Here is a 23,555-nt window from a genome sequence, read left to right as displayed (position 1 = left end):
TAAAATAATTTAATAAAAGAACCGGGAATAAGTTATAATTATTTAAAACGTTAAATTATACGATTACGCTATCCTTTTATATATTATATTTACCGGAAAAACGTACCTCTTTTTTTAATACGAAAATAGCCTATTATCGAAGAATTAAATAATCGTAATTATTAAAAACGGTTAAATTACGAATAAAAAAAGCGAGAACTAAATTCGATACTTTAATAAATATACGAAGTCTTATACGAAAAATATTTATCGCTTATTAATCCTTAACGGTTATAAGAGCTATTATTTAATAATTTTTAAACTTTATTATAAAAAGAACTCGATTATTATACTTTATATATTTTTTTATTTATTATATAAATTCTAACCTTTTAATATCGGCTATTTTTATACCTTAAAAAGGTCGTATAAAAAAGAAATCAAGGGTTTTATACGAGCGTATCTCACTTATATCTTAAAAGAGGACTTTTTATTAACGTTTTTAAAAACGTTTTAGTCGATTTTTATCGTTTTAAATATTTAAAAAAGCTTTTTAAAAATAAGACTTATATCGTATAACTCGAAATATATTATTTTATAATTAAATATAAAACTACGTATATCGACGCTTTTAGTAACCTCTTTCGGCTTATTTATAACTTAAGAATTAAAAACTTTAAATAATTTAATTAAAGCTTAATTTTAAACCGAATATATTAAAAATCGAATCGCGTAATATTAAAATAGTTCTTCGATATTAATTTTAATTAAACTTAATTAAATTACGAAATATATAACGTAAGTTATATACCGGCTCGCTTTATTAAAAGGTAAAGTAATCGCATTACGAGAGGTAAGTAAAATACTTAGCCGGCGCCGTTATACGAAAAAAACGGCTATAAAATAAAGGATTATTTCGTATATAAACTAGAAAAGACTTATAGTTTTAAAAAGATGTTAATAAATAATTATAAAACGAATCGCGTTAAAGGAGTAATCGTACGAGGACGTTTAAAACGCGCTTATAACGTTATAGAATCTACGGAGAGCCCGGGCATAATATTCGTACCTATTAAAATAATATAAAAGTATTTAAAGATAAAGATTCCGATTAATTCTAAGATATTAAATACGTTATAGTAGAATTAATTTATACTTAGTTATACTAGGTCTTAAGAAGTGTTTAATTCATTTATGTGTTTAATTCGCTTATAAGGGTACGTTATATCGTAATCTAGAACCGAAACCTCCCACGATAATACTACTCACTTATCGTAACGTCAACGACCCAGTTTAGTGGAGATAGTACATTGGCAAGATTAGCAACTTCCACCTCACGACAGGGGGGGTAAGTAAGCCGGAGCACGCTATCGGAGCACGCCATCGGAGTACGATATCGCACAACATCGGTTGGTTGCGGAGTGGGCGCCGATAGAGTATAAAAGAAAACAAGGTTTCGCCTACGGCACCGGACTCGCAAGCAAGGCTCGATATACTCTGTTTGCTTACCGGCCATACACGCAGTATCTCATCATGGAGGCTGTTGTTGCTCCGATACTGCTCGGGCTCCTGGGCCTGGCTTACGCCCAGAGCCAAGCGACTAGTGGACCTGCGAATGATCTGACGAAGTCAAAGGACAAGCCGAACTTCATCTTCATCATCACGGATGACCAGGATCTTCGCCTCGGCTCGCTCGAGTACCAGTCCGCGGTGCAGAAGCACTTCGTCGATCAAGGCACTACCTTCTCGAAGCACTATTGCACCATTTCGCTCTGCTGTCCTTCCAGGGTGTCACTACTTACCGGCAGAGCGGCGCACAACACCAATGTGACCGATGTTTCATTGCCGTACGGTAAGATGCGCCCCTCCAAAACACCATCGACACGTTCCCCTTGGCTGAAGCCCTGTGGCATAGGTGGCTACCCAAAGTTCGCCTCAGAGGGATGGAACGACAAATACCTGCCCGTCTGGCTCCAAGAGGCTGGGTATAATACCTACTACACGGGCAAGCTGATGAACGGCTTTTCGACCTCGACGTACAACAACCCCTTTCCCAAAGGCTGGACTGGGACTGACTGTAAGTTATACTGCAATGGATATTGAGTAAACAGGGACAAGGTGGTGGTTGCTAAAAGAATATATTAGTTTTCTTGGACCCCAACACCTACGTGTATTACAATGTTACCATGCAAAACAACAAGGAGACCCCACGGACGCTCACAGGTCAATACTCGACCGACCTGGTGGCAAACAAGACACTTGCATTCCTGGACGAAGCGCTGGCCGATGGTGATGCTCCACAGAAGCCCTTCTTCATCGGCGTCGCCCCCATCGGACCCCATTCCGAGACCTGGCAGGGGAGGTTTAGCACACCTGTGCCGGCGGATCGCCACAAGGAACTTTTTCCCGGGCTCAAAGTTCCACGGACTCCTAACTTTAACCCAGAAGTGGTGAGTTAATTTCGAACTGTATCGATATTCGTTATTTCCGGTCTCTGACTCTTACCACCTGTGATGAACTCGGGGCGAGCTCAGAGTCAAGGAAACTGCAAACAGCAAGCGCACGAAAAGCCCAGCGGCGGGGGCTGGATCAAAACGCTGGAGCGCCAGGACCAGACCGCGGTAGACTACCACGACGACTTCTACCGGCGGCGCATCCAGTCGCTGCAGGCCGTGGACGACCTGGTAGACGGCATCGTGCGCCGGCTGGATGCCGCGCCCCCGCCGTGCTGGCCAACACGTACCTCCTCTACACGTCGGACAACGGCTTCCACGTCGGGCAGCACCGGCTCGCGCCGGGCAAGGCGTGCGCCATCGAGGAGGACATCAACGTGCCGTTCGTGATCCGGGGCCCGGGCATCGCCGCGGGCCAAAGGTGGGAGCGGCCGACCTCCCACACCGACATCGTGCCGACTCTGTTCGAGCTCGCGGGCATCCCGCTGCAGGAGGGGTTCGACGGCGTGCCCATGCCCGTGACCGAGGCGGCCCAGCGGCAGAGCGAGGGGTCCGCGGTGACCCGCAAGAGCGAGCACGTGAACGTCGAGTTCTGGGGCGATGGTCTCCTGGAGGGCGACTATCCCGGAAGTGGGAGTGGGATCAGTGGTAGTGCGTCTGCTTGATTTCATCTTGGCCCTTCCTTCTCTTCATACACCCTTTTATCATGTTATTTGACACGACAACCGTCGATTGAAAGAGACTTGCTGACCAGGAGATTGACTACTATGTAGTTAGTGGTTTGAACGATACTTACAAGGCTCTGCGGCTCCTTGGCGACGGCTATGACCTGTCGTACACAGTGTGGTGTACCAACGAACACGAGCTCTACGACTTGAAGGTGCGTGCCTCTGAGTATCCTTAACTCTTTCTTTCCATCAGCCAAGCCCATATGAAGCCCACCTTGGATACTCGTAGGCCTAACTAACCCTTGAACACAACAGGCCGATCCCTGGCAGATGAACAACATCTACGCCGCCAACAGCAGCAGTAGCAGTAGCAGCAATCGGACTGATGCCCTCCTCTACGGCTGGGCAAAGGACAAGCTGATCGCGCGCGTCGACGCGCTGCTCCTGACGCTGAAGGCCTGCAAGGGCGCCGTGTGCCGCCAGCCGTGGGAGGCGCTGCACCCCGAAGGCAACGTGCACAGCCTGCGCGACGCCATGGGCCCGGAGTTCGACGACTTCTATACGCAGCAACAGCCCCGCGTCAGCTTCTCGGCGTGCAAGCTTGGGTACCTGGCCGAGTTCGAGGGCGCGATGCAGCCTTCCGTCTTCGGGGACGCGGCGGGTGGGATGGCGGCTCGGTGGGAGGACTGGACTTGAGAAAGAATTTCGAAAGAATCAGGAGAACATGCGAGGTGTCGCTGTACATATGGGAGATAAGCGTATGGAATTGGGTTTATAGCATACGTGTGCCATACATATACATGTAGTCCTATGAACCTAGCGGCTTATACCCGCAACCTTTTGTCATGTTGTGCAGAATGCGCGACCTCTAAAGCGAAATGAAGCAATACATACGCCCATCCAGATCGACATGAGTCATTCAATTGGATTGTGGATGGGTGCTCTTCGACATACGCATGTTTAGCGTATTCATCGTAGTTTTTGAGTCTTTTCATCTCGCGGGGTGGACGATGTCTGCAATAGCGCACTCTCAGCTCCAAGAAGAGAGGGAGAGCGCCGCGAGTACCCCCATCCGGGTGTAATACCTGCGCTTTTCCGAGGTGAGCGGCCAAGGGCAACTCGACTGAGTGATGAGGGGATATTTATGTACCACCTTCCTGTTCTTGCATACATGTTTCAGCACGTTGAGGTTGTGTGTGTGTTTGTGTATGCATGTGTGCGTTTTGCGTGTTCGTGTTCGCTGCCAAGATTTTAGCTGGCATCCACTGTATTGGGACAAGCCCTTTGACAGCGCTCGCTACCATCATTCAACAATAGCAACTTGAATTGGTAACTGAGTCGAGCAGTCCGATAGTCAATCTGATCTGTGGCTGTCATCTCATTGAACCCGGGTTTCGCAAAGCTTGGGTTCCAGATGCCAAACCCTTAAAGTCATGTCCATCTGCCGGGCCAATTGCCACAGTGCCACAAAAGCTCTTGGTCGTTCATCGTGCCAAGCGAACCAAGACAAGGCACAACAGTCCGTCGAGAAGAACAATACTTAGCTTGTTCTAGCGCGCCATTTCCCCATGCTGTGGCTAGGCTATGATGGGATCAAGTGCGTCCAAGTCCGGCATTCGGTGTAGTATTCATACGAGACCAGCATCACATCCGCTCCCTTCGGCAAGTACAAGCTGGCCAATAAGGCATGCATACCCCTAGGCTCTCTCAGCGAGTCGGGATCAGCGGTTCATGGCATATGACTCGCGTGATAGAGCTGAGCAGCGTCCTCCCGTTGCATCCAGAAGCATTCCTCGGCGGAATTGCGGTGCCATCGGGGTAGCCTCCTTACTCTAGCTTTTAGTGGCCGTAGAGTGCGGAGTGGTGGGCTCCTGAAGGCGTCCTCCCCCGCATTCTCCCCAACCCCATACCCGCACCTGGAGAGACGGGACCCGCTTACCTCTTTTCATCATAATCGCAAGGGGCCCCTGGTCCGTACAAGACGAGCCCCCGCATGACTTGGATATTATGTATGGTACCACAAGGATTCTGGGAGGAGGAGCATAGGTGCGTATTCGGGGGGTGGGGGATGAAGAAGAAGAAGAAGAAGAAGAAGAAGAAGAAGAAGAAGGAGGAGGAAGAAGCAGGTCTCATTTCGGAGATCGGAGAAATACTTGATAATAAGCGACTGCCCAACACGGTGGTACTTTGTTGATGTGTGTCTTAATTTCGTCTCAACTCACCACCGGACTCCCTCCTGTCATCCGAAGTGCGAATAAGGCCCTGAACCTAATCGAATCATCGTATGCGCTTGCTTCGGCAAAACACGTCACTTTTGCCAAGTAGTCCGTGGCTGGTTGTTGTCGTCGTCGTCGAGTCGAAGTGTCTGCACGAAGTCCCCGTCGCGAGAGCCACGAAAGGGACCATCCGCTCGAGCAGCCATCCACGAATCCAAATCTCACAATAACAAGCCAAAATGGGATGGAAGGAGTTCGTCAAGCGCCGCTCTCTTCGCGCCAGGGACCATGAGAGGACAAAAGCTGCCGAGCTGACCATCAGAGAGTCGCTGTATCCCATCATCCTGGTCACCATTCTCTTTTTCCTCTGGGGATTCAGTTACGGTCTCCTGGATACCTTGAACAAGTAAGTGCGCCCCATTGTCCAAGGACCCCCCTTCGCCATTCCCGTAGTGGCTGTCCAAACCCCGCCCCAACGGCATCGTCATATCACTAATACAGGCAAATCGCAGGCATTTCCAAAACACTCTTAACATCACCAAGTCTAGGTCGTCGGGGCTTCAGGCCGCATATTTCGGGTATGTCTCGAGGACGCAGAAGAACCTCGCATGAAGGACCCCTAAGAACTCTTCAATGCACCAACTGACACTTACCTTCCACCTTGCAGTGCTTACCCGATCGCATCCCTCGGCCATGCCGCCTGGATCCTTCGCCATTATGGCTATCGAGCCACTTTCATCTGGGGCTTATGTCTCTACGGTTCGCGACACCAAATCTGGTAGTATTCACTTCATCGACTTTGCGCTGACTCTCTTCCTCCTTCTATTCAGGCATTGGAGCTTTGATTGCTTTCCCCTGTATCAAGGCGAAGTCCTTTGGCGGTTTTTGCGCAGCCATCTTTATTATTGGTAACGGACTGGGTTCGCTCGAAACTGCTGCCAATCCTTATATCACTGGTAAGCCAGAGCGGGAACTTGCTATACTGTAGGGAAGCACGAGACTGACCCATGCTGCCTACGAACGCACATAGTCTGCGGCCCCCCTCGATATGCCGAGCTCCGCATCAACTTCTCGCAGGCCTTCAATGGCATCGGGACAGTGATTGCCCCCGTGCTTGGGAGCTATGTACTGTTTACATTTGACGACCAGACCGCTCTGGCCAACGTGCAATGGATCTACATCGCCATTGCCGTCTTCGTCTTCCTCCTCGCGATCGTCTTTTTCCTGTCCGTGATCCCTGAGATCACGGATGCCGACATGGCGTAAGTTGTCACATCCAATGCGGCCCTGAGTCGCTCAATGATGCTAAAACGTTTGCCCTTGTATAGCTTCCAGGCTAGCGAGACCCATGCGAACGCCGACCACCTGCCTCTCTGGAAGCAGTACCGCCTATTCCATGCCGCATTTGCCCAGTTCTGCTATACCGGTGCTCAAGTGGCTATTGCCAGGTGAGTGAGAACCTAAACCTACTCAATCTCTCCCGTATGAGAACTGACAGGCCGACGGGCTACCTACTTGCCCACCTTTCATGTTCTTCCTTACTGACTGACTGACTTGCCACCTTCACACAGTTACTTCATCAACTACGTCACCGAGACCGTCCCGGCCGCCATGGTGAACAAGGAACAGGGCTCGGCGCTGGCCGCCAAGTACCTCGCCGGCGCCCAGGCCGCCTTCGCCATCGGCCGATTCGCCGGCGTCGGCCTGATGAAGTGCGTCCGGCCGCGCTGGGTCTTCCTCACCTACCTGACCATGTGCATCATCTTCGTCGCGCCGTCCATCACGCAGCGCGGCAACATCGGCATGTCGATGCTGTACATCACCTTGTTCTTCGAGTCGATTTGCTTCCCCACCATTGTAAGTAGAGACTGATATCCTTATGTGCCGTCTCTATATAAGTGCGTGTAACTTCACGGACTGTTCGCTGACATCGAAAAACTCCCTCAATGCAGGTAGCACTAGGCATGCGCGGCCTCGGCCGCCACACCAAGCGCGGCTCCGGCTTCCTCGTGGGCGGCGTCATGGGCGGCGCCGTCGTCCCGCCCCTGCTGGGCGTCGCCGCCGACCGCCACGGCACGCCGCTGGCCATGGTCGTGCCCATGATGTTCTTCGTCGCCGCCGAGACGTACGCCGTCGCCGTCAACTTCGTGCCGGCCTACCGCGACCCCGCCGACGCCTTCAGCACCACCGAGGTCGGTCTGCAGCCGCACCACAGCGACGAGGAGAAGGTTCAGCAGGATACGCTCGAGAGCAGTGAGGGAGCGGGGGTCGGTCATGGGGTCGGTGGAAACAATACCACTATCCTCGGGGACGAGAAGGTTAAATGAGGGGTGCAGATACCGCTGGCATGGATTCTAGGGAGGCACGCATGTGTAAGGGGGCTAAAACCTACGTCGGTGGGCGCATAAACTCGTCTAGGGTTTCCTTTCAGTGAGCAACATGAGGGCGAATGCGATTGACGAGTTAAACAAATCTTATGCGATGTAGCTGTTAGCCGTTAGTCCTTGAAGGCACTAGAGCGTTCATTTGACGTCAACGTTTCCCGGTACCATTTCACATTGCACGCTGTGTGACCCTCGATGGTCAATGCTGGTTTCTCAACGACCCCTCGACCGTAGACGAGACACAATTGATGTCACTAGGACAAGTACACAAGGCACCTTGAGTGCAATACTGCGGGTATCGCATCCCCGCCCGTGTGTAACAACATGCGGTACGAGACCGGCACACTTTGGTGTAGGTACACCCACTCTTCCCCTCAAGACATATCCAACGTCTTGATCCAGATCATCTTCGCACTAAATGAAAACACGTCTTGCCTTTGAACTCCGTATTATGGTCTATATCAACATGCAAGAACGACCCATCAGCCCGTCAACGACCCTCAATCCAGCGGCCCGGTGAAATTCCTATCCTCGCCCTGCCAGCCCAACAGCGGCCAGTGGTCCGGCAACGTCGCGATGCCGGGCAGCGTGTACCGTCCCTCGCACGCGCCCTCGGTGCATCGCATGCCGCCGCCACATAGACCCCCAGAGATTGCAGTAGCATTCCTCCGTCGAGGGACAGTGTACGCTTTCCTTGCCGAAGATGACTAGGTGATGAAAACATCAGGGGTAAGTAATACTGTGTGCACTATTGATAAAAGGAAGAGAAAGAGGTTCTTACTATTCCAGGCGAACTCCATGACCCTCCCGCTCAGGTCGTCCGTCAACGGCGTGTCGAGCAACCAATCCCGGAAGCGCACATAGTCCTCACGAGGGCGCCGCCGGATCGTCTCCCGCGTCACGGCGAACTGGGAGCAGCAGCTCACGGCGACGACGTCGGGCACCGGCACGCCCGGCAGGAGCCCCTCGAACGCCCGTTTGTAGATGGCTTTGGTCGTCGTGGGCCCCGCACCTTCCGCCTCCGCCTCCTCGGCGGCGTCCAGGTGGGGGTGAATCTCTTCCGGGCACCCGATGAATCAGACGCAGCGCAAGTTGACGTACCCCGCCCGCTGGATGTGGTCGAATCGAGAGACGCCGCAGCGTCGGCACCGCGTCGTAGTCCGGGTCGTCGTTGTGCCAGGCGAAGCGCGCGGCGTGGAAGAAGATGGTCGTGGGCGCGAGGCTGTCGTAGTGGTCCACGATGTGCGTGAGGTAGACCATGGCCTCGCGGCCTTTGTTCTTGGGGACCGTTAGCGGGGCGGCGTCATCGTCAGCGTCGACGACGTATATGCGTTTGCTCCACTCCTGTTGCAGGTGTCGCTGGAACCAGGACGTGTCGTCGCTATTCAGGCTGGCGGCCACGATTTCGACGTCCGGCGGCGGTTCTTGGAGTGGCGGCGGCCGTTGCTGCTGCTGCTCCTGCTCCTTGGTTGTCGGTACTACTGCTGCTACCTGCGATCCGGTGCTATCCCCTGCTGGGTTTACCGCTACTACGTGACTGTCAAAGCCGGCGGTATGGTGGTGGTAAAGGAGGATTAAAAAGCAGAGACACAGCAGGGTGAAGGAGAGTAAGAGACTCCGAGTTGGGTTGGGCCGGTCCGTCAACATGATTTAGGATTCTAAAAGAAGTTCCAACATAAGACAGCAATTTCTTCGTACAATCGACGTCATTGCTAATGACAAAGTATATGCGTTCAAGAGGATGAATGAAGAAAAAAAAAGACCAGAGAAGAAAACAATCCATGCGTTTCTTGTTTTCCAAAGATCACCCATAAGATCGTTTATTTATTGCTCACTCCTCCTGCATCATTTTACGAAGTTTGGTTACATAGCCGCTGATGGGTCGGCTTTTTTGGGTGACGATCTACTGGCGTCAAGAGCCTATGATAGGGAGGTTGCCACTGCACCCCTGACGCTATGGAGCCCCCCTGGTTGTCGGTAACCAATAGGGGGCTGCGCAAACAACCAACTGCATCCAGCGCAGTCCGCGGCGGTTACAGCAGCCACCATAACTTACGATGCCACTTCCCATCTCATGGGCGAAGCGCCCGCAAGGTATAGTATGGTGCTCGCTTGCGGAGTCGCTGAAACAACTGCAGGCTTAACACCCAACAACACCAACACTCGTAACAACAGGCTCGGGCCGAGCTGGAAGCCGAATAGCTGTTCTACTTCCCGAAGATGATATATCCCTTAGAAGTAAATGATGAAAGCGCATATCAGTTAGCCCCCGAGATGCATCTTGATAGATACAACCACACATCTACATATTAACTGCTTTGAGGGAACAATGCAACAACAATGATCACCAATACTCTCCTTCTGTACATGTTGTTTCTCAACACATCATCGTCTATCATGAATCGCATTGTCGCTGCGGCAAACCAAACAACAAAGGCTGATGACGCAGGATCGCTCTCGTCTCCAGCTCAATCTCCCGCTCAGGGCGTCGTCCTCAATCTTCTTCAAGGAAGGGACCAGTGCTTTGATGTGTTCGGTGATGGCACCACCAATTCAGTATGCGCTCCAAGCACAACGTTATTTTGTAAGTAACTATCTGAAGCTTAGTGTGTGCGCGGTGATCTTTGGAGAAACCTGCCTTCGAGTGTCGTGTCTCTCTCCCTAGGCTACCTGGGCTAAAAGGTTCCTTTCGCCCTCACCAGGCATAAAACCTGGCCAGGACTACCCATCCTGTCAGCAAGCACTAGGGAAAGGCTGGTGCTGTGTCGGAAAGTGAGTTAGCTCTATTATTTCGAAAGGGGTAACGACGATTCAACACTAACACGGGAGGGTTATCCGATCGACAATGTCAGTAGCATGAATTACAACTGCTACGCCGACCAGTCCTCCGCCTGCAACGAAGCCAACTCGGTTCCCTGCACTAACCTCAGCCCCGGCACGAAGAAGGCGTGCTGCCCGCCGCTGACGAGCTGTGCGGACCGGCAGCAAGGGTCCAATGTACGCTGCGAGATCGCCCACCCCAATCCATGGCGCTCGCCGGCGGTGGTAGAACACGGCCGTCTTCGTCATCGACTAGCAGCACCTCCAAGTCCGCATCGACATCTTCTTCGTCTTCCTCTGCTTCTACCTCGGCCTCCGCTGCTGTGTCTCCAACAGCGACATCAGATACCACACCTATGGTCAATATAGGTAACGGGGAGAACGCCGCCGCCGCCGCCGCGCAAGAGCAGCCGAACACCGCGATGGAAGGAGGTTCCATCGCTGGTATAGCGGTCGAAGTCGTCCTTTTCTTCTACTGGCTGGCCTGGTGGCGCGGTACTTCTCGCGCCGCCAGAGGATGAAAAAGGACGCTGCGCCGCCGGCTTGGAATAGCCAACCTCCCCCTCCCTCCTTTTGCTGCCGCAGATAATCAGAAGGTACAAGGTATGGAGGCTGTCGGGACAGCCCCTGACTCTCACCACTGGAAATATCAGGGTTCCCAGCAACATGTTGCAGAGCTGTATGGAGACAACGGACATAGCTACTATGGCCCACATGAGATGGATAACACTTACCAGTCGCGGTAATAATTATATGAAAGATGAGCAAGGGAGCCCGTGATGTGTATATCATAAATTAGGTAGATAAATAGATGGCTTGGTATTACCTTGTGCTTTCGCTCAAGGAGGCTGGTCAATTAGGGCAGTATATGTACCCGTTGAAGCCCGGGAAGGTCCGAGAGCCGTTCATGTCTGTGAAGATGATGCTCAGTGCCCCCCAGACGGTGTAAAACAGCTTGAACCCTGCGTGGTCTTCCTCCCTGCCCCGGCACCAACAACATCAACAACCATGTGCGGGCGGTCCTCTGCTCCTGATTCAGCCCCTAAGCTCCTCGATGATGTCGAATGCCCTCAGGATAACCTGCCTCTGCTCGTCCTGGATCCACGTAAACGTCCTCTCGCCGACCCCACCCGCCACCAGATCAACGAGCGAAGCCCAGACGAAATCCTCATGCTCCTCAGGGTCAAGCCGGACCCTAAGCGGCGACCTCCGCCCCTCATCAGTCTCATCCTCCCCCCTTTTCTCTGCCGAAAGCTCATCATCTTCATCATCATCGGCCTCGGCCTCCACGATGAATGTCACCTTCCGCCATATTTCTCCGCGGTCCAGCCACTCGTGCCGCTGCCGGTCGACGACGGCGACGAACCGTCGAACCCGGAGGCCCGCCTCCTCGGCCAGCTCACGCGCCGCCGCGTCCAGGATGCTGGCGTCGTGCGGGTCGCACGAGCCGCCGGGGATCTCCCAGCAGAGACCGCCGTAGTCGTGGCGGCTGCGCTGGACGAGGAGGATCTTCTTGGGTAGTTCCTGCAGCTTCTCTCGAGATGAAGAATGGTGGTGGCGTCCACTAAATCGGGAAGGTTGTGATAGCTGTGTATGTAGCTGATGTTCCTTTTTGGCGAAGACAGCAGTGGGTACCACCGCCCTCGTCTCTTCGATCCTTGATTTGAGTGAGGATGGAGAGTGCTCAGAGGAAGAGGGCGGAGAAGAGGAGAGAGATGATGTTGGAGAAGGAGGAAAGGGCGAGAAGACACGGTCCTGTTGCAACGGGGGCAAGGAGGACGAGGGGTACAGAAAGAGGGGAGGCGAGAGGAGGAGGCGAAGTCTGATCGCTCTCTTCACGAACAGGGAAGTATGAAAATGATGATCTGCTACGGGCTTCAGCCAAGCTCCGGCCATCGTTGCCAAGGACCACGGTTCCGACGACGAGGTGGGTTACGCCCTCCGACTTGTGCTGCTCGAGGTAGGCGGCTGGTGTTATAAGATAAGGACGAAGATGTTCTGGTATAACCGGCAATGGGGCATTATCGACGTTGCTGGTAGGCATTCTCACGAATAATCGTGTCACGTGCTTCTAGTAGACGATGTATCGTGCTCGGTATTGACCTGGGATGAAGGGAAGATACGAGCAGATATAGATGAGTCGAGCGAGGTGGGCAATAGCGCAAGTGGAAAGTGATGCCGTTGGAGGAATACCAAGAGCTAAGAAGTGCCAAGGACCCGGGTCGATAATGGCACTCGGGCTGTGGATAAGTTCACGCCAGGGAGTGATAAGAATATAGAGAATGAGGGATCCATGAGGTGGCCATCTCCAGTGTGTATATATGTCTGAGTATGTTATGCCGGTAAAGTAGCATTGTTTGCAACAGGGGTATATCGGCTTACCGCGGCAGACGTTGCTAGTATAAGGCCATGATTCTTTCCCCAAAAACACGGGCGTACGTAGCTCTCCTCCGCAGGGTGTGCTAAGAGTGTAATTATCCATCGGCTCAAGCTCTTTTCGGAGTCGTTCTTAGTGAGCGGACGCAGTTCCAGCCAATGGAACAGGAGCCATATCAACCCCTAGAGGTGGTCCTCCCGGACTAGTCGAGATGCAGATGGATGGGTACTCTGTTCTTTCGTGTCAGACAACCAGTCTTATTGGCGTTTCGTCCATCCCCGTAAGTATCTGCCTAATTCTGAACATCATTGTTTCTGTCATTCTCACTCCCTTTCCGAAAACTGGTTGAAGTGTGTCGAGATCAGAGTCGTCGCCAGTTGGCTGTGGAGGGATGACAAGGCGGCAGCCTTTCGATGCAGGCAGAGATGATTGTCAGACCCAAGGACAACATCCGCTTGGTTGGCCAAGACAACAAACAGTATTACTGCCACCCATATGAGACAGTACTTCATGTATGCAATAAATAGCCTGCGCGCATCTCCCGCGGAAGACCGTTGCACCGAAAGCACGACAGACGGTGTCTCTTCATCGATGTGGTGATATCGACCCCCAATTGCGGTAGACGCCGCTCATCGATGCAAGTATATCTTCATGGCGTCTGCCTAGTTAGACAAGCGATGCTACTTCAGATCACCCATAGTCCGCATGCTACCTTGCGACGAGTCCAAAGCGTGATAACGATGGATGTAACTGGCGCAATTGGGATTTGGGGCCCGCGGGGTTGTGCCTCTAGCGGACTCGCCAAGCTGCCTCGGAACCAGGCATTTGCATCAATTGCAAGACGATGGCGCATGCCATGCAGCCAAGATTAGACATGCAACAACGACAGGTATGGATCAGGGAAATGGGGGCCTGGCACAAGAATAGATTGATCGGTACCTTGTAGGCAGATCCTCGGACGACTCAATCTGCAGAAGAGAGGAGTAGGATGTGATGGGAAATCTGAAGGTAGAGAGGTGGAAGGAGTGCCCGAAAAAGCAAACGAGGCTGCTGCCCAGATAACAGCGTCACACACGCCCTGGCGATAGTGCTGATGCAGAAAGCCAATTGACCACCCGACACGACATGACAGCCTGTCAGACTCGGATTGGTTGCAGGCCAGACGAGGCATGTCTTGTAGGGCCGAAACACGTCAATCGTTATATAAGGCAACCTTATACCATTCATGATGACGATTGATCATGATATCTTATAACCTCCCTTACTTTCCCCTTACTGCCCATTTCCCAAACCGTGTACTGCTATAATTACTTCGTTACATCAGACCAGACTCCTGGCGTGAGCAAGCAAGCAGCACAGCACGTAGATTACGTGCTGGGTGAGCCGACGCGGCACGACCACATGCGCCAAATACGACAGGAGGGGCATATCTTGCGAGATCGAGCTGCTCCAGATCGGCCTGGGACCATGCGGAATTTGGATAAATCGCAGCAATGAACATAGCACTGGACCATTGGTCTCAGCCTGTTTGCGTGACGGTCCCGCTAGCAGGGGAAGGTGGAAAACGAGGTATACGCAAGGTGAAAGACCTCGATATTTCTAGATTCACAGATCGTCAATGTATGAGAAGCTGTGGACACAGTACGTGAGCCAGTTGGCGGGTGTCACGTCACGTGTGTTGTTGCTGCTGCCGTCACTGGAGGTCGGATCATGAGCAGAAAGTGTCTTTGCCCATATCCACATACAAATAGCGGTCTACTCTGAATATGAGACATGATATGGCAAGAGAGTACGAGTTTCTGCAAACATGCACGTCCGATTGTTCCTTGAAACTATTTATGTGTTACTCATCATACAGATATTAATTAGTGATCGACGAGCTATCGCAAAGTACAGACTAGCAGTGGTATTCCCAGTAGGAAAAAGAAAACACGCACACCCCGGGAAAGAACGACTTGTGCCTAAACCCATTCTCCGTCCTGTAAGCCCTTAACCGACTGGTCAATATACCTATGTACGCCGTCCTTGAATGATCCGCAACGCCCGCTATGCTGTTGGGCCTTTTCCAGCTCTCCCAAAACCTCGTTTCGAAATGCACCCCTAGTAGGGCCCAATCCCAACTCGAACCAAACCCAGAGAACACTCTGCCCTTTTACACCCACCATACACGTAACGACGTAAACCCGAGAGGCAGGACCCAACACGGTCATCAAAGGGTATGGGGTAAAAACACGATCGAAGCATAATAATGATGAACTGGAGACCACCAAACATGACCGAAACTCCTGTTGCCACTCAGAAACTCAAGCCCTACTTGTGGGCCCTCCTGTGGAAGCCGGCCTCGCAGCCGTTTGACCAACTTGCTTGTCCTGTGGGCCATAATAGCCGTGCAGCTCAGCCGCTTCGTTGACCGCTTCAAGAGGAGCGAGTGTGCCGGCCGCGGCACTCTCGCTGCGACCACGGTAAGCACTGTCGCTGCTTTGCCGCCTACTGCCGCCCGTGGGCCGTTTCGCCCCACTAGAGCGCCTTCTGCTCGCCGTCTCAATCGCGTCGAGCTCAGATTGCCCATGAGCACCGTCGATGCTACCACTGACCTCGCTGGCATTACTCCAGCGTCCTGGGCGATAAGTCGTCTGCGAGTCGTAACTGACACGGTAGGTGCCGTGCTGTCCGTCACTTTCCCCGTTGGGTACGGGGTTATAATGACCGGGCCACGAAGGTGGAGTTGCTCGTCCGTCGCTGAGGGGCGGGCTTCTGGCTGGTGAGCTGTAACGTCCATCGACACTCGAGTCAGACCGACCCCTTAAATGCGATGGACGTAGACTCGGAGTCGCCTGGCTCAAGGGGTCAATGTCGACCTCGGTCACGGTAGTCGTGCTGTAGCCCTGCTTGTGCGACTTGTGCGACGACGACGTTGTTTGCTGTCCGTTTGACGAACCGCGCTTGGATTCCTCGACCGCTTTCTCTGTCCGTCTCAATCTACGAACAATGATAAAAGCAGCGATAACAACCGCTATCAGAACCACGGCGACACTAGCGATAATGGCTCCCAGTGCTGCCGTGCTTAGTCCTGTACTGTTGCTGCTACTCTGGACTGTTGCTATCGCAGGGACTTTGGATATCGTGGAAGCCACCAGTTTCGGGACGGCGCCTGGCTGTCCAAACGTGTAACTTGCAGGAGCTGGCGTGATAGTAGTGGTATATGACATTTGGGATGTCACAGCGTGGCCTTCTGAGTCGGTGACCACCGTGGCTGTACTAACAACCGCTGTCGATGGACTTGTCGTATAGCAACCACCCTTAATACAGCCCATTCCGTCCGGGCAGCATCCATATTGTACGGATGAAGGACATAGGTAGTGGTTGACAGGACATGACTGAGAGTAGCCTTGACCTGCGGGAGGGGTACAGTCATTTCCCCCAGCACATATCAACCCATCAGGGCAACATTGGCCTAAATCGATATCAGCAGTGCTCCTATGAGAGTATCGTGAATTGTAGTAACCCACCAGGCATATCAGTGCCGCAATTATGATAATTAACACTTCCACATGCTGTCGATGGTCCCGCGGTTGTTGCATAGCAAAACGTCGAGGCGCACGCGTAGTTATTAGGGCAACAGTCGCCTCCAAGGCTCTCTGGACAGGCCGTATTCCCAGCATTGCAAGTATCGTCTCGTTTTCGGAGTGCAGCGTATTCCTTCTCTATGCGATGGATCTTATATCGAGCATCGTGAAACGCAGCAGCCTCTCTCATCAACACCGCAACAACCAGCAAACCAATGCAGCTGGTGCAACCCCAGAACCGCCCCATGGCCAGCATTTCGCCTACACTCAGATGGCAGGCGCAAGTCCTATCCGTTACAGGCCAGAGGTCAGTTCCCTAGATCGCAGCATCGGCTTGTGAGCAGTCTCTGCAGAGTACTTATTCAGCCGTCAGCCGCTTCGTTGGTTGTCGGTAAATGAGGGATTGCGGTGAAAGTGCGTCGAGTAGCGGCGATTGGCCGGAGGGGAATGTCGGTGACCAAGTTAAACGGCGTAAAGAGTGTAGGGAAGAAGAAAAGACGAAAGAACAATTCGAGTTGGGGGCTGTGTGGAGGATAGAACACCCAGCTGATTTGTCTATGTCAGATTCTGTGTGACGAGAGGGCTAAGACAATATTCCTTCACGGAAGACGACACGATAGGACGGGTACGGAGTACTTCGGCGCTTGTAGGATATAATCTCTTCACCAACTGGAGGTCCCGAGAAACTGGATCGCCGTGAAAAGAGGCCTAAAGGGAAGACAATATGAAGGGATGCGACTCTACGTGCATACATAGATGATGGGGGTGGTGGGAGGGAGGGAAAGATCGGCAAGGCCGCCGTGCTGACAGCAGCAGAGAGAGAAGCACATGCGAGTGTGCTGACCGCGAATCTCGATTCTCGAGGAAGGCCAACAACGGACAACTGGCACCGGGCAACGAAGAATGCCATCAGGCCATTTGATCCATCACCCAGGCTTCTCACATACACCCGATCACCCAAGAGACGAGATGCAACCATCAGCACATACTGCTCCGGCACGAAGCTCCAATTGCAAGACCCGCCCTGACAGCCATCAGCATCGGAGAGACCATCCATTGGCCATAATGGGGCCGAGAGGCTGACGCATGCTGCAAGTCTGGTATGGTGAGTGTGGTTTTCATTATCGTAGACGACAGCCAGCTGCAGCCTTTTCTACTTGTGTCCAATGGCCGTGTGCCCCCCGCCAAATAATACGGCCCTCTTAGAAGTGCCAGGTGCTGTTAGGAGGGGAGGATCAGGCTACAGCCGACTGCAAGGCGTTGGGGGCCGGGTAGCAGTACAAAACCCTCGTCTCTTCCCTCCCTCTCCAGAATGAAAAGGCAGGTAACGTTAAAAAGATGCTTTTAATATCGATGTGGCGAAAACGAAAGGCCGTGTCACCTTCGTTGCAAGACTTATGTGAGGAGTCTGTGGTGAGGTGCCACAAACGAAGAAGGGCTCTCCAGCAGCTGAACTGAGATGGAGAAGGCCCGGCCAGGCTACCCAACCTGAATTGTTTCTACATCAACGACGCAATTCATCCACGATCAATCACTTACCATTCATACAAGCATAGACGGCTGGGGGATCACGGCTGACTGACCAGCCATTATGGGCTCAGCTGGTGAGGGAAAGAAGGAAACGTCTCTAAGGTCTGTGTGTTGTAATTCTGTAGTGTTGGAAGCCGTCCACCGTCCATGCTGCCTGGCACCCCAAAGGACAGAAGCTTCAAAGGTGGAGGTGGAGCCACCGTGGAGGTGTGTAACGTTAGCAGTCAGGTGCGGTAAGCGCTAATATTTTTGGGGCCATTCTTTGGACGCTTATTTTAGCACCGCAACACCGTTAGTGCCTCGATTGCTTTTAGCCTGAATGTAGCACAAGCTCGGATCGGCCCTATCAGAATGTCGAGTGGAGATGTACAACCGCCAGCAGCTGCTATGCTATGTCATGATACAGCACAACGACGAGTTACTCTATAGTTATCGACTTTCTGCAGAAGACAGAATATACGGGTACTGGGACATGATATTTATAGAAGTCTGCTTGCATGCCGAAGCCTCCGATTGTGAATGTTTCTATTCCTAGCAGAGTTTCAAAACTGCTGGCAAACTGGAAAAGAAGGAAGTGACGAAGCTAGGAAGGTGGCTCTGCAAGCGCTCTGCAAGTTGGTCGAGCAAGTAAGCCAATCTACAAACATTTGAAAGCAAGGAGCACGGGTACCCAGGGAACTGGTCTTCCAGAAACACACATGGAACCATTGCTTTCGTCAAAAGGCAAGGCATTAAGGGACAGATAGCCCCTTACTGTTGGGTGTACAAAAAACCAGAGCCCTAGATGATTCATTCATCAGGCCAGTGACACTAAATGGACCCTGTGCATCGGACATGGACAGAGTGTCGGGGATCGACCTTGCATGGTTCGTCCACTTCTCGCGAGGTCCAATGCAAGACGAAGAGACTGTCGCTTCTTTTTCAATAGACACAGTCAATCCGTGGTTTTGTGGCTAGGACTTCAGCCCTGAGCAACATCGATAGCCCAGAACAATGTCTATGGCAACATCGAGGGAAGAGTATAGTAAGCAGATTGGAAGAAGCAATCTATATTGAGCATCCTAAACACATACTAATTATAATCCCATTTGAATCTATTTTGTGAAATGTAATCGTACCTCGTCGCATATGACTAGAACTGTTGTGATGGCCTACCTCGCACCAGATCGATAAGTAACTCGAGCTTGGCTTGACAGGGGTTTTGCTTCGGCGGACCGTCTCTGTGAATAAGGCCGATCTAGCCATCTACTCCCCCATCAGCATCAATCAAGCACAAGCAGACAAGCGCAACTCCTCCAAGCATAAATCGTAAGTCGATCTGTCCGTCGCCTGGCCGGGTCAATGCTTCGGTGAAGTCATAGAGTGTGGTTGAGATGCACTGGGCGGCAGAACTGCAAGCATCAATCTGAGCCCAGGTCGATCAACCGGGGGAGAGAACAAGGTTCTTATTCGTTTTTGCCCGGGTCGCTCGCTGCACCTGAGCAAAAGCTCGTGTCCCGGCGTCCGATCAACGTCGTATGTAGATTAGGAGCATATCACGAGACAGGAAGCTGGTAAACTGCCTCCGCGCCAAACGGCAAGGTGCATGGCGAAGCGAGTCGGAGAAGCGGTGCGAGAGCTGAAAGGGGAAAGCTTGCAATTTGCAAACCCCACACGATGGCCTGCCATCTCCACCCGTTCCGCCAGACCTCCCCCAGGTTTCTGTCCAGGGCTTCCTGAGCGCCTGTCCTTCTCCAGGCCACTGAACCCGGGCTTCTGATAGGCCCCTAGCGGCACAAGTTGCATCCCCCAAGCTTTAACCGTTTCCCGGCCTAGGTCTAGGTCTCGATTTGGAGGTCGGGGTCCCCCTCATCGCGCCCCTCACACTTGAATTCTTCAAGAATTACCTAACGAGAGGTCACGATGCCGAGACGCTGCTCTAGCCTCTGGGGCGGCATGACTTCGTAGATTTTGGGAACCATTCAATCTCTGACTCTTCTCTTCACCTCCCATCCTCCCACACCCCTTAACCCAGACTTCGCATATCTTCCAGATCCGATCTATCTTGGGTTAATATAATTGTTGTTGCGACTGACCGAGGACTTGAACCTGTTGCCGCGTGTGCCTTTGTCTTTCGAATTGCGGCTCACGATTCGCGAAAACTCTAACTATTAGACTGTACTGCTTTCCTCCAGGCTTCGAGCAAGACAGCAAACCTATCATCGACTTCCTGAGCGCGACCACGCGCCCTCATGGCGGCTTCGGGGTAGAGACGATGTAACTCTCTACATCTAGGTCTTTTGCATACGTACAAGGGTGAAATGCTGCTGTTCACTAGAGTGGCGCCGCCAAAGGTGCCAAAGAGGCGCTCCCGTGCTGGTTAGTCTGAGCCCCTCCACACTTCCCTGGCGAACAATAATTGTTGATCTTTTATTCTGAATTGTAACAGGTTGTACGTTTTGGTAGGTTGCCCAGAATATCTCTCTAATTATCGGTTGATAAGAATATGCACATTCAAGTTCTGACACGCCATGAAGTAAAGAGAAGGTATGTTCACCTAGTACTGCATAGAGTATGTACTGGGGTATACGAACTAATCGTACTTCACCTGGTTTTAGAAGAAGAAATGCGACGAACGGCGCCCGCAATGCGCACGTTGCGCTGAACGAGATCTGAATTGCACATACGAGGCCGTGAAGCCACGCCAACGGAAAAGACGAGACTCTGCACACGCTCTTAACGGCACGTCCCCGACGTCGGAATTTCCAGGCGGTGATTACGACCAGTGGTCGCCCACCGATGACATCGAAGAAATCACCAAAACAGAGCACATCGATGACAACTCAGTAAAGGATGTGGCACTCTCGCCACTGGGTTCGACCGGTTCGGATATGCTCTTGAGTCCCACTAGCTCAGCTGGGTTCGATTTCCCTACTGAAATCGGAAGAGCGACGAGCTTTGGGACTTCGAGGCGGAACTCGAGCCTAGAGGTGACGACGAGAGCTCTCTGCTTGCCGCCCGATTTGGCTATGATAGCCCCGTGCCCGATAGCGTCACCGACCAGGGAGATCTGTATTCCAGCCTTCTCCGAGTTCTCAGATCGCCCAAACCGCCGTGGTCTGATGAACCACTTTTGCAATGTTCTGTCCCACTTGATCGTTTTCCGAGAAGAGTCCGGCAACCCTTTCCAGCAGCTTGTGCTTCCGCTCTCCCATGGCAGTGCGCCCGTAATGAACGCCATCTACGCTCTTGCAAGCGCACACCTCGAGACCCGCGGGGTAAATACAGGGAAAAGTCTATATACTTCCATAATGAGGCAATCCAGAGCTTGGCACAGCTCATTGAGAAGAACGGGAAGGTCAACCACAAAAATGAGCTACTGGCCTCGATAATGCTTCTGGTCTATTACGAAGTGGTAGGTGTCTCTCAAGCCCGAGTCTTGATATGATATACTTGCTAATCCTGGTTATAGCTGGTTCAGAAAGGTCGCTCGAATATTGTTGATGGGCATTTGAAAGGGGCCTTGACAATCATGAACTCGTGTCAAGGAGGATCAAGCCCCACAAGTACCTTCTTAGAACGAGTAAGAGGCCTTTCCAAACCTCAACTGGGACATTACAGCTAACCTACTTTCAGGCATTCCGATTTTACGATGTCATCACGGCGTTATCTTTAGGGACAGCCCCTCTGTCTACAGCGCCTGCTGCCGGTTGCTTGGTGCCATTCCCACCGCTGGATGCGCCTCTAAGTTCCCCTCTCAGCAATGTCGACACTTTGCTGGGCATGGCAACGACTCTTTGGCCAATCATGCATCGACTGTCGACTCTGCCATCGCTCAAGACCGAACTAGAGAATGCAGGTAAATCCCACCAAACGTCCAAGATGGCCGTGCTGCGGACCGAGTTCGAGACCACGTCACGGGCCATCGAGGGAGGGCTCCAGCAATGGCACCCCACGCTCCCCCTCTAACGTGGGCATCACGGGCGGCCTCCTCGAGAGCCTGGACGGCGAGCCGATCGCGGAGCAGGCCCTGCTGCAGTCGATCCTCGACAACGCGCTGGCGTACCGGCACAGCGCCTTCGTGTACCTGTACCGCACCATCTACGGGTACGCGCCGACGCACGCGCTGGTGCAGAAGCACGCGCACGCGTCGTTGGTGCATTGCGCGCGCAACGTGGCGTTCCGGGGCCCGATGGGCGCGCTGCTGTGGCCGCTCTTCGTGGCGGCGTGCGAGGCTGTCGCGCCCGAGGACCGCGCCCTCGCCGAGCGCGCCTTCGTCGAGGTCGACAATCACCAGGGCATGACCAACATCGAGAAGGCCTGGGGCGTCGTCCGCGAGGTCTGGAAGCAGCTCGACCTCCTGAGCGTGACGCCCTACGGGGCCAAGGACACGGACCTTTGGAGGCGCGTCAGCAAGGAGATGGGCGTCAGTATCGTGTTTGGTTGAGATGTGCTGTGACAAAGGCGCGGGATAGGGGCTATGAATCTTGGATAAGGGGCGCCTCATTCGCTAGAGCTTTAGGGTTATTCTTGCATCTTATACCTAACGTATTGTAGGTTACTGGGGTGGGCGTTTATTGTTCTACAAAAACCAGAAAGCTATTGCATTGAGGGTGGCTTTGAGTAGAGCGCCCTGCAATGGGAAGATCATAGTCCCGCATTGCTCTACTGCCAATTAAAGCATCCAAAAGCCATGTCTTGCTATGATCACTTCAATCACGCGAACGTCACAACACACCAAAACGTGGAAATATAACTAGAACCACAAATCGTTTGGCACCAATGCATCGTGAGCGTAATGAGTCTCAGCAGTTTGAGCATTTCAGGACCGTCACGTTTAGCCTATTTCTTATCATCAATCGCGCCATTCCATCCCAATCTCAGTCACACAGATTAGTGTACACTCACAAAGCCATTCCGGAAGGTGCCCGAATGCATACGACACCACATTCTGCTCAAAATCATGCACAGATTTCGCGAACAATACATGGTTGGCTCAGCCCAAGGGCTACTTGTCAATGGAGTGGTGTGTATGCGCGTGCGTGTGTTGGCCACGCCTATACCTTAGGAGGTTTTCCACCTATCAAACCCCGAGGCAGACGCAATGCCGTGGTTCGGGTCGACCCCGAGAGAGCGAGGAGAGCTGAGATAGTCGTCCTGCAGATCGGCAGTCGTGTAATATCATGATCCTTCTGGAGGCGAACTATGTGTGGCGATGCGCCTCGACCAATGAGTCCTCGGTTCGTCATATTTATATGTGCGTAGGGTTTTACTTGCCGTTAGGCCATTTTACTTGTTGCTACAATGTCGGAATCAAGCCGAGGAGAGATGGAGAGAGAGCGCCTGGGGAACAGTCAGGTATCACTACATGAGGAACTTTGCCCGCAGGTGAGTGGGAGCAAGGGAGAGAGAGGTAGAGTGCCGAAATGCACAAACATGTGGACATATCAGCACCAGCCAGTCACGTCTCGAGCTAATATAGCTGAGATGGTAGGTGAAGGGAGAATGCTGGCCAAGCAAGCAAGATAGATAGGGAGCCAGGGAGGGAAAGTCACGATAATTCACTACTAGGCGCGGGTGACG

The 23,555-nt window shown here is 52.4% G+C and overlaps 7 protein-coding genes across 7 annotated transcripts; 4 read left to right on the top strand and 3 right to left on the bottom strand.

Moving 5' to 3' along the window:
* Window positions 1-1,512: 1,512 nt before the first annotated feature.
* Window positions 1,513-3,796, top strand: PG994_002225 (arylsulfatase; the record flags this gene model as incomplete). The annotated part of the gene is made up of 5 exons (XM_066853634.1): window positions 1,513-2,056; window positions 2,125-2,429; window positions 2,555-3,062; window positions 3,206-3,312; window positions 3,416-3,796. 5 exons carry the CDS (start codon window positions 1,513-1,515, stop codon window positions 3,794-3,796), a joined length of 1,845 nt encoding a protein of 614 aa, XP_066721775.1.
* A 1,759-nt stretch (window positions 3,797-5,555) lies between these two features.
* On the top strand, window positions 5,556-7,643 carry PG994_002224 (Glucose/galactose transporter; the record flags this gene model as incomplete). The annotated part of the gene is made up of 8 exons (XM_066853633.1): window positions 5,556-5,722; window positions 5,829-5,894; window positions 5,984-6,075; window positions 6,147-6,272; window positions 6,347-6,578; window positions 6,645-6,764; window positions 6,888-7,173; window positions 7,269-7,643. 8 exons carry the CDS (start codon window positions 5,556-5,558, stop codon window positions 7,641-7,643), a joined length of 1,464 nt encoding a protein of 487 aa, XP_066721774.1.
* Window positions 7,644-8,200: 557 nt separating this feature from the next.
* PG994_002223 (uncharacterized protein) lies at window positions 8,201-9,347 on the bottom strand (the record flags this gene model as incomplete). Its single annotated transcript, XM_066853632.1, has 3 exons — window positions 8,201-8,388; window positions 8,482-8,755; window positions 8,802-9,347. The coding sequence occupies 3 exons, from the start codon at window positions 9,345-9,347 to the stop codon at window positions 8,201-8,203; spliced, it is 1,008 nt and encodes a 335-aa protein (XP_066721773.1).
* A 693-nt stretch (window positions 9,348-10,040) lies between these two features.
* PG994_002222 (uncharacterized protein) lies at window positions 10,041-11,041 on the top strand (the record flags this gene model as incomplete). Its single annotated transcript, XM_066853631.1, has 2 exons — window positions 10,041-10,256; window positions 10,631-11,041. The coding sequence occupies 2 exons, from the start codon at window positions 10,041-10,043 to the stop codon at window positions 11,039-11,041; spliced, it is 627 nt and encodes a 208-aa protein (XP_066721772.1).
* Window positions 11,042-11,555: 514 nt separating this feature from the next.
* Window positions 11,556-12,416, bottom strand: PG994_002221 (NUDIX domain-containing protein; the record flags this gene model as incomplete). Its single annotated transcript, XM_066853630.1, has 1 exon — window positions 11,556-12,416. One exon carries the CDS (start codon window positions 12,414-12,416, stop codon window positions 11,556-11,558), a length of 861 nt encoding a protein of 286 aa, XP_066721771.1.
* Window positions 12,417-15,200: 2,784 nt separating this feature from the next.
* On the bottom strand, window positions 15,201-16,106 carry PG994_002220 (uncharacterized protein; the record flags this gene model as incomplete). Its single annotated transcript, XM_066853629.1, has 1 exon — window positions 15,201-16,106. The coding sequence occupies one exon, from the start codon at window positions 16,104-16,106 to the stop codon at window positions 15,201-15,203; it is 906 nt and encodes a 301-aa protein (XP_066721770.1).
* A 4,063-nt stretch (window positions 16,107-20,169) lies between these two features.
* Window positions 20,170-22,419, top strand: PG994_002219 (uncharacterized protein; the record flags this gene model as incomplete). Its single annotated transcript, XM_066853628.1, is given in 6 exon segments — window positions 20,170-20,238; window positions 20,591-21,250; window positions 21,268-21,387; window positions 21,445-21,555; window positions 21,609-21,886; window positions 21,903-22,419. Coding segments are annotated over 6 exon segments (1,755 nt in total), but the record flags the coding sequence as incomplete, so codon positions are not given.
* Between the last annotated feature and the right edge of the window lie 1,136 nt (window positions 22,420-23,555).

The sequence above is a fragment of the Apiospora phragmitis genome (assembly GCF_038363925.1).
Source record: "Apiospora phragmitis strain CBS 135458 chromosome Unknown utg000002l:1.0-5516284.0:1.0-5523493.0, whole genome shotgun sequence".
NCBI classification, from domain to species: Eukaryota; Fungi; Ascomycota; class Sordariomycetes; order Amphisphaeriales; family Apiosporaceae; genus Apiospora; species Apiospora phragmitis.
This window is presented reverse-complemented; position numbering and strand designations above follow the sequence as displayed.